This window comes from Dichotomopilus funicola (genome assembly GCF_033296635.1).
Source record: "Dichotomopilus funicola strain CBS 141.50 unplaced genomic scaffold C8A04scaffold_2, whole genome shotgun sequence".
NCBI lineage: Eukaryota > Fungi > Ascomycota > Sordariomycetes > Sordariales > Chaetomiaceae > Dichotomopilus > Dichotomopilus funicola.
In genome coordinates this window covers 657,227-670,728 of record NW_026944023.1, presented here as the reverse complement: position 1 = coordinate 670,728, position 13,502 = coordinate 657,227, and the positions used below count along the sequence as shown (strand labels likewise).

The window sequence follows — 13,502 nt, the reverse complement described above, 5'->3', positions numbered from 1 at the left end:
CAAGCTAGCTCGAGTCACGCATGACCTCCATACACTCACCTTTTAAAACCACCGGCGTTCTGGATGCTAAGGCATCACTACCACTCTGTCGGTCTTGGTGGATGACTTGGTCGTGCTCAGTCGCGCCGCAATCTGTGCCCCACCCAACACAGCTGTCTTAGACTTTCCCATCTACCTACATAGCAACCAAAGAATGGGTGATGCCCATCGATCGGTCCCCCTCATAACCCGCGGCTGTCGCCGGACTGACGCACCATATCATGGCCCACTCCAACGGGCTGCGTCCGCCCTCCCTCGTCCCCTCGGTGCCACCATCACCAGCCGGTACCCGATCCCGCCGCAGTTCGGCGACGTCGTTTTCAGTAACCTCGCCCGTCGATAGGGAGCAGATCGCGCTCACGCTCGACAAAATTCATACCTCAGCTAGCCAGTCAGACGCTCTGACCACATTCAACGATTTCGGTCCTCCACCCGACTCGCTACCTACCTCCGAAAGCAAATCGACCGCCGGGGATATCGTCCAGCAGGGCCTGAGTGGCCTGTATTCCCGCTTCAAGGAGGCTGTTGGCGCCAAGGGCAAGGCTCCTGCTCAAGAAGCAGACGATGCTAACAGTCAGGATGGAGCCTCTTCCAAGAAGACTACGGGTGCGCCTCCAAGTACTACAAAATTGTCGCCGCTGCCCAGGGGGGAAAGTGGTGTTTCGATTCCAACCATGGAGCCGGCTACCTCCTCGGATGTTCAAACCCCAAGTATATCCTCTCCTGGGGCTCCGGCCACCGAGTCGCAACCAAACACAGCCCCGCAATCCTCCAAAGCGTCGTCGACTTCGATAGCTGCAGCCCTCAAGTCTCCCGCCATAAGTACCCAGAGTTTACCAAAAATGGCAAAGACTGCAGTCCCATCCGCTGCGAACGCATCTATAGCACCGGTCACTGTGCAGGGTTTCATGGATACGGAGGGGACTCGGGGCGTCACGACCCGTGAGGAGCTGCCCACTAGAACTACAGGTCGTAGAAGTATAAGCAGGCCGGACGACGGGATACCAAGTCCCAGTCCGTCGGGAAATGCAAGTTTGGACAGCGTAACCACCGTTGATCGACTCGTACTTTCAAAGCGAGCAACAAGAGATGATGCTCTCAGCATCGACGGGAGCACGGATGCGCCGCATAGCCCCGTTCCACCGGTGGTCGAAGCCCGTGTGTCCTCCACTTCGTCACGCATCTCGCCTGCGGAGGCCATGCGAAAACCGGCGGTAATAGACCGAATTACCTCCACCAGGGGTAGAAGCCACTCGAGATCATCGTCCTTGGAACCTGGTGCCGCTCCAAGCCCGATCAGCACCTCAGCTCACAGCTCAGTGTATCATGACTCATTTACCCACAACGAGCGGCCGCAGATGCTGCAGTCGGGCATCATGAGGATCCCGGGCACAACCACAAATGAAGGAGCTCCCGACGTTGTGAACGCTAGGCTAGAAAGAATGAAGAAACAGGTGTTGAGTAAGGAGTTCTGGATGGCTGATGAGACATGCAAAGAATGTTTCCTTTGCGGTACGCCTTTTACTGCGTTTCGGAGAAAGCACCACTGCCGCACGTGCGGCTGCATCTTTGACTCGAAGTGCACCTCCAACATCTCAGGGCAAAAGTTTGGGGTCCCAGGGACCCTCCGGGTCTGCAAAACCTGTTTAAACGTCATCAACCGCCGCTATGATAGTGGCTCAGACGACTCGGCTGACGAATCTTATCTCCCTGCAATCTTCCGCACGAACCAGCAGATGAAAACGACCCCCGCGGTGACTAGGCTTCGAACGGACGATGAGATGAGCATTTCAGAGCGGGCTGAGCAGACCGAGGACGGGAGGACTGCAACAACCCCCATGATGGCTATTCCAGCAACGCGACGGTTGGGGGAAAACAATCGCCATTCCGCTGTTCTGGAGATCGACATGCCACAACTGAGCAGACCTGGTTCATCAAGGTCCTTGAAATCACTTGCGACTAACCGACCACAGTCTGCGGGACACCGCCGGCATCACTCCAAGCAGAATTTCCTATCCAGGCTGAAGGCATCGCCGGACGACAGAGCCCCTTTTCGGGCCCCCGCAAATGAAGAGCTAGGGAAAAAGGCCAATGTTAATGCATTCCATGCCGATAACATTATCGACCCAGAGCTGGCAGATTACATGTCTGATGAGTCCAGCGAAGACGAGCAGATGAGCAGCATCTTTGCCACCATGGATGGAACTGACTTCCCATCGTCCAGTCTGGATCCCGGCCGGGCAAGCTTTGGTACGTATTTGACCGCAGGTCGGAAGCATCGTTTTCGCCAGGGCGAGAAGAGCGTCAGCGGCTTGAGCCATGCGAGTCGCGGTTTTGAAGAGGGTGGCAGCGGCTTGCAGAACTTATCCATTCACACCCGGCCACCTCGTCGAAGGAACCTCAGCATTGCCAGCGCCAGCGTCCACCACTTGCGCACTCCACGCCCAAAATCAGCCGTGATAAAAGGGCCTTCCGCCTCGGCCGATACCCTTTCCATCTTCGACAGCGTCATTGAGGCGCCGACTCAGAATCGAACTGAATCTGAACGAGAGGCAAGGTCCGCCGAACACGATCTGAATCCTACCAGTTTGCAGCATGTCAAAAAGCTCTTTCGACAGCTGCTCCAGGATGCCGACATTCCCAATCCTGCCGGTTGGGAAAAAACCTTGATTCCCATCCTGGACCGGTGTGCCGACGACGTCGACCCGGACATTCGAAACGGCGATGACATGGATATCCGGCATTGGGTGAAACTCAAACGAATCCCCGGTGGCAAGCCGAGTGACACGGCTTACGTGCACGGCGTTGTCTTCACCAAAAATCTGGCTTTGAAAAGCATGCCGCGCAAGATCCGTAATCCGAGGATAGTCATTATCACCTTCCCTCTCGAGTACCAACGCCACCCCCAGCAGCATTTTATGAGCTTGCAGCCGGTAATCGAGCAGGAGAAAGAATATTTGCGAATGGTTGTCAACCGGATTCTCAACTTGGAACCCCATGTGCTGCTCGTGGAAAAGAGCGTTGCCGGACTTGCGCTCCAGTACCTCTCCGAGGCAAACGTTGCTGTCGCCTACAACGTCAAGCCGTCAGTGCTTGAAGCCGTGGCACGCATTGTGAACATGCCCGTCATTTCATCCATGGACATGCTCAGCCTAGGCGCCCGCGTGGGTATGAGCGAGAGTTTCGAGGTCAAGACATTTGTGAACAGTGAGATTCGCGGCAAAAAGAAAACCTACCTCTTCATATCCGGGTGCCCCAAAGATCGCGGTTGTACCATTGCGCTTCGTGGTGCATCAACCGAGATCCTGTCGCGGATGAAGCGCATTACCGAGTTCATGCTCTACGTCATTTACAACTCAAAATTAGAGTCTTGCCTCATGCGCGACGAGTTCATTCGGCTTCCTTCGGATCCTGGGCAGCCTCTACTGCCAGCTTTGCCATCGGAGCAGACGGATGAAAGCTTCCCAGCGCCGGTTGCTGAAGGAATGACAGGCGTCCCCACCGACCGCCCTGCTATTCTCGTCACGCGGCAAAGTACAGCAGAAGATGGGGGTATTTTGCAGGATAACGAACCAACACCTGTCGCTGCCGATAAAGAAGAACCAGCCCACGTCGAACCAGCTGCTCAGCCGGCTCTGGAAACTCAACAAGGGACGGTATCCATGCATGAGCTACATGCACATGGGGAGATTCCTGATGATATTCCCATGCCCGGCTTCCACGGTGACACAGTGGAAAGGTATGAGACGAGGATTTTGTCGGCCTCCCCATTCGTCAAATTCAAGCAACCCTACTTGCTCTTGAAGGCACGAGAGCAAGAGCGGCGTGCGGCATACCTGAAACGGCTTCTTGAGCAGGAACGCCCGGAGGCGTTTGAAGAGAGCGAAAAGGGGGAGCCGGAGCCCTTTCAGCTCGTTCAGCCTGAGATGGTGCGGGGGATTGAACAAGTGGCTCCACGAAAGGTCATGGAGGTGCTCCATGCCGTCCATGATGCCGAATACGACAAGGCGATGCACAGTTACAGGACCCAGGCGAAGCAGTGGGAAGCGTACATTCACGGGAGCCTCGATCTCTTCGACCCCCATTCCCACCAGAATATTGTGGTCCTGTACTCTGTCACGTGCACCGCGACCAAGATTCCCTGCTCGGAGCCCAGTTTAGTCGCCATTGAGTTTTATAACGAGCATCCGGATCCCAACGGGAATATGGACCAAGACTGCACTTTGGGCCAATACATCGAGGATGTGTGCGAGGGTGCTGAATTTATCTGCCACTCCAACGGCTGCGACCGGAAGATGTATGAACACCATCGCACCTACGTCCACGACAACGCGCGTCTTACTGTCATACTGGAAACCTCCCCGGTGTGGCCCGAGAACTTCCCCGCCAAACCGCAGGAGAGGGACGGTGACAACGACGGAACGGGCATCCGCATGTGGAATTACTGCAAGCATTGCAACAAGCATTTCGGCCTCATGCCCATGTCCATGAGCACTTGGAAGTACTCATTTGGCAAGTACCTCGAGCTTTCATTCTGGGGCAGTGGGCTCCCGCTGAACCCAGAAACCGAGTGTCCTCACGACCACCAAAAGGACCACATCCGGTTTTTCTATTACCTGTACCGCGACATCGCGGTGAGGGTGCATTATGATCCCATTGATCTCTATGAGATCGTTGTGCCGCGGACGACGATCACCTGGAAGGTGGACTACGATCTCAAGGTCAAGAACGAGGTCTTCACCCGGGCCGAAGACCGCTGGAACCGCTTCATGAATTCTGTTGGGGCTCGACTTAAGAGCATCCGGATCGACAGCGTGCTCCCGGAAAAGGCGGAGGCTTGCAAAGTCGAGGTGGAAAGGCTCAGCAAAAAATCACAGGAGGACCAAAACGAGTTGGTCCGCGCCCTTCAGGATGCGTACATGGGCTCCAGGTACTACGAAGTAATTCCCTTCAACACCGTCATTCGCCAGATGCTAGAAAAGGTGACGGACTGGGATGCCGCATTTGCCACCTTCGAGGCCGACTTCCTTTCCGACAAGGACGTCCGTCAGTTGACCATCATCCAACTCAAGAAGATGTTTACAGACCACGAGTCTAAAGAGTCTCTCCCGGGCACCGAGGGAACTCCGTCGATTGCTTCTGAATCTGAAGAAAAGACGGCATCTACCGCGTCTCCACCTAGTACAGCTGAGACTAGCGAGAAACCGTCACAAGATCTGGAAGCCGATGCCAGTCAGTCACAAGAGGCGCCCCCATCTCCAACCCCGCAGCCCATCCCAGCGCCGAAGGAGGGTGCTGCCGCAGCCGAAACAGAAACGGTCCTGGATAGGGTTGAACCGCTGGACCTGGCAACCGCTGGCACGACAAATGTTGCAAAGGACATTGTTATGCCGGCCACGGAAGACAACCTCCCAAACACCAAACCCCTTAACGGTTTGCCGTCCAACTCGGCCACTACTTCCACTTCTACGGGCTCTTCTGTGGCACAAACGAGCATCCCAGTACCGACGGCAACCACTGGCCATATGTCATTATCGGAAAAAGTAGAGCAGCTCCGTCGCGAGCAGCGGGCACTGTCCAACGACCCCAGAGGGTCGGGTTCTTCCAATGGCGAGAACTTGCCCAGCACCCCTAAGCACACAGCAGATCGTGCCTTGTCTAGGAGAGCCGGCGCAGCTGTGTCGCCTCCGATGGTTCGGGCCATTTCTCACCCCCCGGGGGGCACTCTTCCAAGGGCACAAACCGCCATTGGCAAGCTCCTGAAAGAGCAGAAAGCCCAGGATATGGGGGGAGGTGAGCTGCAGAAGGCGGCGACAGAAAACATCTTGGTGAAGGGAGAAAAGAAGTTCACCGACCGTCTTGGGCTCGGGGTCTTGAAAGGCCATCGTAAGGCGGTGCCTTCCGGGATTCCCCGGTACGTTCACAAGAAGGAATCGAAGGTATCAACACTGGCAAAACATTTCGAGCAACTGAGTCGGGAATTTGAGAAGGAGAGGTTGAAAGACCGCAAGCAACGGGCGGCCAAGATGCACCACAGCCGAGCGTTCCTCCCCCGGTCTTCGACCAAGACCATAGTGAAGGTCTACAAAGACGTGGACCAGGCTGTGGAAGAGCCCGGGCCGCTAGAAGATGAGCACCTCCCAGACAAAGAACGGGGCGACAAGCAAGGCGAAAAAGCGGCAGCGGTAGCTGTGGCGGTTTACAGTCCATTGCCCGGATCGCAGCGGGCCAAGGCACCCGCAACAGCGCCCGACTCTTCACAGAAGGTTCCCTCCGAGCCGGAACGTTCGGGAGACAATACCACCCAACCGGAGACGGAAGAGAGCCGTCAAGAGAGCCGAATCCCGTCTGAGGATGAAACCGGGGAGAGTGACGCCGACAATGACAACGACAACGACAGCCCTGCTCTTACCCTAGATGACATCCTCCCGGGTGTCAAGGAGATTGCCGATTCTCTGGTGGAACCTGAAGAGATCCCAGAGGACCTGCCGAAGCACCAAAAGAAGAGCCTGATGACGATGTTGACAAATTTTTGGGCCGAGCGCTCGGCTAGCGGTTGGCCGCAACTGGAGTACCCCATCAACGCGACCGACCACATCTTTTTCGATTCGGATGTGATTATCAGAGAGGATGAGCCAAGTTCCCTTGTGGCGTTCGCCCTCAGCTCCGAGGACTACTTGGCCAAGCTGTCGGAAATCCGGCAGAAATGGGAAATGTCGGTTCAGTCAGAGACGGAGGACAGCAGCGATGGTCTGGAGATGAAACGGCCCGAGGCGCCCACCGGCAAGGGGGCAAGGGCCGCACAATACAATACTGAGCTGGAGAAGAGTTTGCTCAGACCGACGGGCATGCATGTCAAGTACCAGTTTACGGAAGGGTCGGCTAGGATGACGTGTCAGATCTTCTACGCGGAGCAGTTCGACGCACTGCGGCGGAAATGCGGCGTAGCCGACCGCTTTGTCGAGTCGCTCTCCCGCTGTCTCAAGTGGGATTCCAAGGGTGGCAAGACCAAATCTGTGTTCCTCAAGACGCTCGACGAGCGCTTCATTCTCAAGTCCCTCTCGCCCAGCGAGACCTCGTCCTTCCTCCGGTTCGCCCCGGACTACTTCAACATCATGTCGGAGGCGCTCTTCCACGACCTTCCGTCGGTCATCGCCAAGATGTTTGGTTTTTTCCGCGTCTTCATCAAAAACCCCCTCACCAACACGGAGATCAAGCTTGACCTCCTGGTCATGGAAAACCTCTTCTACGACCGGTGCCCGAGCCGGACGTTCGATCTCAAGGGGTCGATGCGCAACCGCAAGATCCAGTCGACAGGCGAGCAAAACGAAGTGTTGTTGGACGAGAACATGGTGGAATACATTTACGAGTCACCCCTCTTCTCGCGCGAGCACTCCAAGCGACTGCTGCGCGCGTCGGTGTTCAACGACACGTTGTTTTTGGCGAAGCAGAATGTCATGGACTACTCGCTTATGGTGGCCGTCGACGAGGTGAAGAAGGAGATCTCGGTGGGTATTATCGATTGTATCCGGACTTATACATGGGACAAGCAGTTGGAGAGTTGGATCAAGAATCGTGGGTTTGCTGGCGGTGGACGGAACCGGCCGACTGTGACGAGTCCGAGAGAGTATAAGAGTCGGTTCAGGGAGGCTATGGCGAGGTACGTTCTTTTTTCCCTCCCCCTCATTTCTTCTCTATGCCTCATTTTTATACGGAGATACGTCTGGGTGGTGAGAATTTGCTAACGACGGTGGTATCAACAGGTACATCCTGCAATCACCCAATTGCTGGCACACTTTTGGGAACCGACATTCTCCCAACACGCCGAGACCTAGGTTTGAGGAGGACAACTATGTGGATCGTATAGAAGGGTAATGGTTTTATGATATGGATACGAGCGGGCCCGGTGCATAATGGCGAGGTTTTAGCATGGCATAGCGATTATTTAGGATGTGGCGTGGAACTGAAATTTAGGCTCTTTCTTTGTTTTTTATCAATGGATCCGGTTCGTGTGCTGCTGGCTTGACAGTGAGTGTGTCGTCCAAATGAAAGTGACTTGCAAGTCAGTAGATTGGCTGCCTTAGTAAAGAACATGAACGGAGAACATAAACGTGGAGAACATGAACGGAAACTTAACGGAGAAAACTAGTTTCAAATAAACCAACAAAAGTAGCAACGCCATCCCTTAAACCCCCTCCTTTCTTACTACGCTACACCATCAACAGCGGTTCCATCCCTGTCATGAGAACATCCTCACCCGGATACTCAATATCCCCCTCCTCCCTCTCCTCTACTACATCACTATCCTCCTCCTCATAGTATTCTGGTTCCTCAGCACGCATTTGTTCCTCCGCCTCCGCCACCGGGTCCCAGCTTTGCGGAACCAGGTCCGGGTCGACAGTGGGCAGTTTGTTTTCCTCTAGTTTCTGTGAGAAGGGATTGAGCGCTGTGAGGGTCTTGAGCCAGTTGGGTTGGTTTTCCTCTTCTGATTGTTGATATAGCTCGACCGCTGTTAGGGGAAAATCAGGGGTTGTTAGTACCTGTTTTTTGCGTAGTGTGTGTGTAGTAAGTATGACGAAAAAGGGGGTATAAAATTGCATGAGAAACAGAAAACAAACCCCAAAATAAATTTAAAAAAAAAACAAAAACAAAGAAGAACTGGAAAAAACAAAAAAAACTCACCACCACCAAGAATAGCCATCGTATCCCCAAACAGCACCTCCCTCTGCAACTTCGTATCGCCCCCCCAATACGTCGCCGGCCCCGGCCTAAACACCACTTTCTCCTCCACATACGGCCGCAGTTTCGGCTGACGATACCGCGCCGCAATCGGATCGGCTTGCTTCATCTCTTCCTCAGTCAGTCGCCGTAGTCCGCCCATGCCTTCTCTACTGCTGCTCCCTTCCACTGCGGGCCCAGGCCAGCGGTCAAGAGACCAGAATTGTCTGCGTCTATGTCCGGCCGAAGGTCCCTCAACCGTCTCCTTGACCCCTTTAACCCCCTCCTTAGCAGTTCCAGCTCCAACTTCGGCTGCGGCTCCGGTACCACCAAGAATCTTAGGCGACGCCCAATCCCAGCTGTGATCCCGAGCGAAAAAAGTGCGGTACTGGCCCTGGCGATCTATGTAAGTCACCCTGCGACCCGGGCCGAGCATGGTCTTGTTGTTGTGCAGGTCGCGGATGATGTCGGCGCGGAGGCGGGTGATTTGGGAGAGGAAGGGTTCGAGGGTTGTTGGGATCTCGGGGGGTATTGATGTTGTTGTGATGTTGGATTGGGTCCTGGTGTGGGTGTTGGTGTTGGTGTTGGTGTTGATGTTGATGTTGATGTCGGTAGTTAGTTGAGTGCGGGACCCAGGATCTAGATAGTGGCTTTGGAGAAGCTCGGAGCAGATCTGGGACCAGTCGAGGATGGCCTTTTGGAGGTTTCCGAGGGGTATGATGGGCGGTGGGGAGGTGGGAACTGGGTGGGAGGAGGTCGAGCGAGACCGTCGAGAGGTGGGGAGACCCTGGGCGGTTTTGTCGGCGATGGCGATGGTGTAGCCTAGACGGTAGGCGAGGGCGACGAAGAGGTTGTGGATGGGGCTGCCCTTACTAACGTCTGGAACGTGGTCCTTGAGGTTGGTCCATTCTGAGATGAACTTGGGAGAGAACTTGGGCCGGGTGTATTTGGTTCCCTTGGGGTTCCAGGTTACGCGGTGTTCGGGAAAGTACTGGACGGGGGGCCGCTCGACGACACCGTAGCAACGCAGGTCAAGACGGAATCTAAAAGTTGGTTAGCTTCGTGTTAGAAACGTTGATCTAAGTCTCGCACTAGATGGGGGATATCAAGGGGTTAAGGGGTCAAGGGGTTCATACTTCACATGCCCCGTGACCCTCATCCTATCCAGCCAGGCACAGGCCTCAGCCGGGCTGAACTGGTACTTGTCGACCGTATTGTTGCTGTCCTTCCCAGCGTTGATGGCCGCCAACAAATCCTCAACCTTGACCTGTGCGTCATGCCGAGCAAACAACCCCTCCGGGTTCTTGTCGTCAAGCAACTTCTGCACCTTACTCGCAAAAAGCAGAAACAACCTATACCTCTCCCTCGGCTCATCCAAAACAAACCTCCCCGTCCGATTCTTCTCATTAGCACCCTCCCCAGCCAAAAACCTCAACCACTCCAAATCCCCCCCATCCAACATCTTCGGCCGTCTATCCCCCACATCCCCCCCAACCCACTCATCCATAGCCAACTGCACCCCAAACGGCAGACTCTCATCCACAAACGCCCCCTCTACCCCGCGCTTCACCAAACCCAACACATCCCGCAACAACGGCCGCGGCGCCCGGTCCTGCGCAGCCTGCAGCAGCTTGGCTACCGTCTGACACTGCGTGCGCAAGCGCTCGGCCTCCTGCATCTGCCGGGTCACGCCGCGCCAGACGATGGGCGCGCCGAGGACCAGGTTGACCGGCAGCTCGGGGATTCCCGGGACGGTGGGGTGGCGCGCGATGTTGGCTTGCTCGGCGAAGCGGTGGGCGAATTTGCGGATTTCGGTTGCGGTGCGGAGGAGGGAGCGGCAGACTATTACGGAGCGCATGGTTTCGAAGGTTTCTCGGGGGCCTGCTTTTGTTGCTTCTTCTTCTGATCCTGATCCTGCTTCTGCTCCTGCTAGTGCTCGGGCTCGAGCTCTTGCTCGGGCAGTAGCGTGGCACTCTGGAACGCAGGGCATGATCCACGCCGGCACGTCGGCAGCCTCGCGCGCTTTGCGGAGGGTCGCAGCCGGGACGGGGAAGATGATGCGGTGGCGAGTGGGCAATTTGAAGGATGACGATGACGGCGGTGCCGTTAACATCGACGGACGATCAGAAACAGCCCTCAGCGCGAGCTGAAACACCGCCCGCCGAATACCCCGCTCCTGCGCCCAATTCTGGGCAATATTCTCAGCGGGCTTGACGCTCTGCACAAAGGCAGCCCAGCCGAGTTTGGGGTTGGTGGCGGTCCAGGCCCCGCTGAGGACGCTGAAGAAGGCGTTGAAGGTCTCGTCTTCGATCTTGGCTAGGTTGCCCACCTCCGTGGGGTCCTCGATGCCTGGCGGCGGGGGAGCGTTGTCTGGGTCGGAGGTGAAGAGGCTGCGCCACCAGTACTGCTCGTCTTCTAGGAGCGTGTAGTGGAAACGCGCGTTTTCGGGCTGGTCGATAAGCATGGAGTTGACTTGGGTTGGCGGGCGTGGCTGGACGGGCTTGGGGAGGAGGAGGGTTTGCTGTTGCTGTCCAGTAAGGGCCGGGCGGTAGGTCTGGTCCTTCCCGGTGATCATCCAATCCAGGCGCGTTGATCTCAGCGGGATCGTCGTCGTCGTCGTCGTCCGAGACCAAGGGGCCGCAACAACTGTAGGCTTGATGTGTTCAAGTTCTTCGGACAAGACCTGGACAGTAGCTTTCTTGAGCACCTCGTTGAACAGGGCCCTCGTCACGGGAGGGGCAATATGCAACTGGATCTGGTCGTCATCAAACGCAAGCCACTCGAGGTATGTGACGACCTTCTCAGCCTTGGTGCCCCAATTCTTGCAGCTGTCGGACGACTCGTGGGTGAAGAAGTTGACGATCGAGTCGAGCAGGGCTTCTAGCGGAGGCTGGCGTCTCCCCGCATACCAAGAGTGACTCGCTTGGACTGCCTTGTTCAACTTTGGGCTGCTCATTCTCTCTTTCTCAATATCGTCAGGGACTGTGCAGAATGGGATATTCTCGAGCCGTCCGCGCAGTTCAGCGAGGAATTCCCCCGTCACTGGTCCGGTCCAGATACCCCTGAATCCCGCAGTCCTCGGAACAGGCCGCGAAAGCATGACTGCTGGCCGCCGTCGTGGCCGACTAGAGACATTGGGAAAAGGATTCATAGACAGGCGACGGGCTTTCTTCTTTCTCGACCTCAAAACGTCGTCCTCGTCCTCGTCCGGTTCATCCTGGTGTCTTGCTTTTCTCTTCCTACTGGGCTCATAACCCTCATCCGAGCTGAATCCATTGGGAGAGGGTAGCTTGGCGGCCCAGGCGTCGATTTGCCGGAGCACACTCTTAGATAGTCCATGGCTGGTAGCACTGGCACGTTTTACCGCAAGTTCGCTGACCTTGTGCGTCGGGAGTTGAGGAAGATCTAAACCATGATCATGGAGTTCCCCTTCGGAGGCGGAGGAACCCGATGATGCGCTGCTGCCGCGCGAATCCATAGCTTGTTGGGAGGACAGGCAGAGTGGTCAGATGGCGAACATCAGATAGAATGGCGTTGTCTCACAATGGAAGCGTAAGCGGGTAAAAAAGATGGGAGAGGGGAGAGTGAGACAGGATGGGAAGGGGGGGCAGTTCGTTCTTCTTCTTTCCCCTTTCTTCTCTAGTTTTTGGAATCATGAGTTTTCCCCTTTTTTTTCCGGTGAAAGAAATATATGTGCAAAAAATGTCTGGCTCCCCCTACCTACTAGTTCTTGATAGGAATGTACCGTTCGCATCATATTCCCCAGAATGAGCTGAGGCGAAGTCACTGACAATGAACAAAAGAGACCCAACAGCATCTCATGTTTTTGGCTAGCGTTTGTTAAAAGGTCTTCGCTCCGGGCCAATAATCCAACCCGTTTTCGGTCCGCACCCGATGTCGAACAAAGGGCCAAGTTTCCTAGATCGCAACAAAGAACGGCCACGCGCGCGTCGACACTTTGACCGTGGCTTTCCCACCTGTGCGTTTCTCTTTGTTCCCAGGGCATCCATCCCTGGTGATAGAGCTTCTCGGGTTGGCATCAAAATGCAGCCACACACGGCTGGAAAACAAAACTAGCGGTTGGGCCTGGAAACTCAGAGACTGGCAAGCGGGAGTGACGAACTGGCTCTGGTTACCACCATGTCCGCCAACATGCAGTCCTCAGAGAGAAGCTCTCCGGGTCTTCTGGACAACCGTCCTAGTAGTGATTTGGGCCCTTTAAAAGAAGCAGAAACTTCCACCAGGAACCGCCGGACTCGACGGGTCGCGCGCAACGCCGAGAGCTTCCGATACAACCGCAATCGTAGCGTTGCCCGAAGTATCGCAACCCGGATAAGAACTAGGAGTCTTGCACGGGCCGAGGCTGAGCAACAGAAGCAGCAACAACAACAACAAGAAGAAGAAGAACAGCAACAGCAACAGCAACAACAGGAGCAAGCAGATATAACAGCAAACGAAGCTCAAAATAGCACGATACCACCCCAAATAAACGAAGCCGTCCCAAAATGGAGACCATCGATCGCGCTTGGATCACCGCTTTGGGTCGAAGGGGAGGATCCCAACGCTATCCAGATAGCTGACCGCAAGGTGGCCCAAACCCGCCTCTGGGTTGAGCATTACCAAGGCGTGCCGTACTTTGCCCAGGCATATCGAGAAGCCGTCGAGGCGAGAGCACAAATGGACGAATCCGCCGAGGAAAACACCCAGCCAAGGTGAGCGAGTCCGAGCGAGTCTCTTTTTTTTTT

The 13,502-nt window shown here is 55.5% G+C and overlaps 3 protein-coding genes across 3 annotated transcripts in view; 2 read left to right on the top strand and 1 right to left on the bottom strand.

Moving 5' to 3' along the window:
* Positions 1-260: 260 nt before the first annotated feature.
* Positions 261-7,914, top strand: C8A04DRAFT_24328 (uncharacterized protein; the record flags this gene model as incomplete). The annotated part of the gene is made up of 2 exons (XM_062779091.1): positions 261-7,699; positions 7,803-7,914. 2 exons carry the CDS (start codon positions 261-263, stop codon positions 7,912-7,914), a joined length of 7,551 nt encoding a protein of 2,516 aa, XP_062641146.1.
* A 335-nt stretch (positions 7,915-8,249) lies between these two features.
* C8A04DRAFT_8804 (uncharacterized protein) lies at positions 8,250-11,713 on the bottom strand (the record flags this gene model as incomplete). The annotated part of the gene is made up of 6 exons (XM_062785245.1): positions 8,250-8,524; positions 8,722-9,019; positions 9,065-9,277; positions 9,500-9,800; positions 9,894-10,492; positions 10,601-11,713. The coding sequence occupies 6 exons, from the start codon at positions 11,711-11,713 to the stop codon at positions 8,250-8,252; spliced, it is 2,799 nt and encodes a 932-aa protein (XP_062641145.1).
* A 1,184-nt stretch (positions 11,714-12,897) lies between these two features.
* Positions 12,898-13,502, top strand: part of C8A04DRAFT_24326 (uncharacterized protein) — a gene marked incomplete at both ends in the record, with an annotated part of 2,481 nt that continues 1,876 nt past the window's right edge. The window contains one exon of the mRNA XM_062779090.1: positions 12,898-13,469. Within this exon, the coding sequence (XP_062641144.1) occupies positions 12,898-13,469 (572 nt within the window). The remainder of the gene's footprint in view (positions 13,470-13,502) is intronic.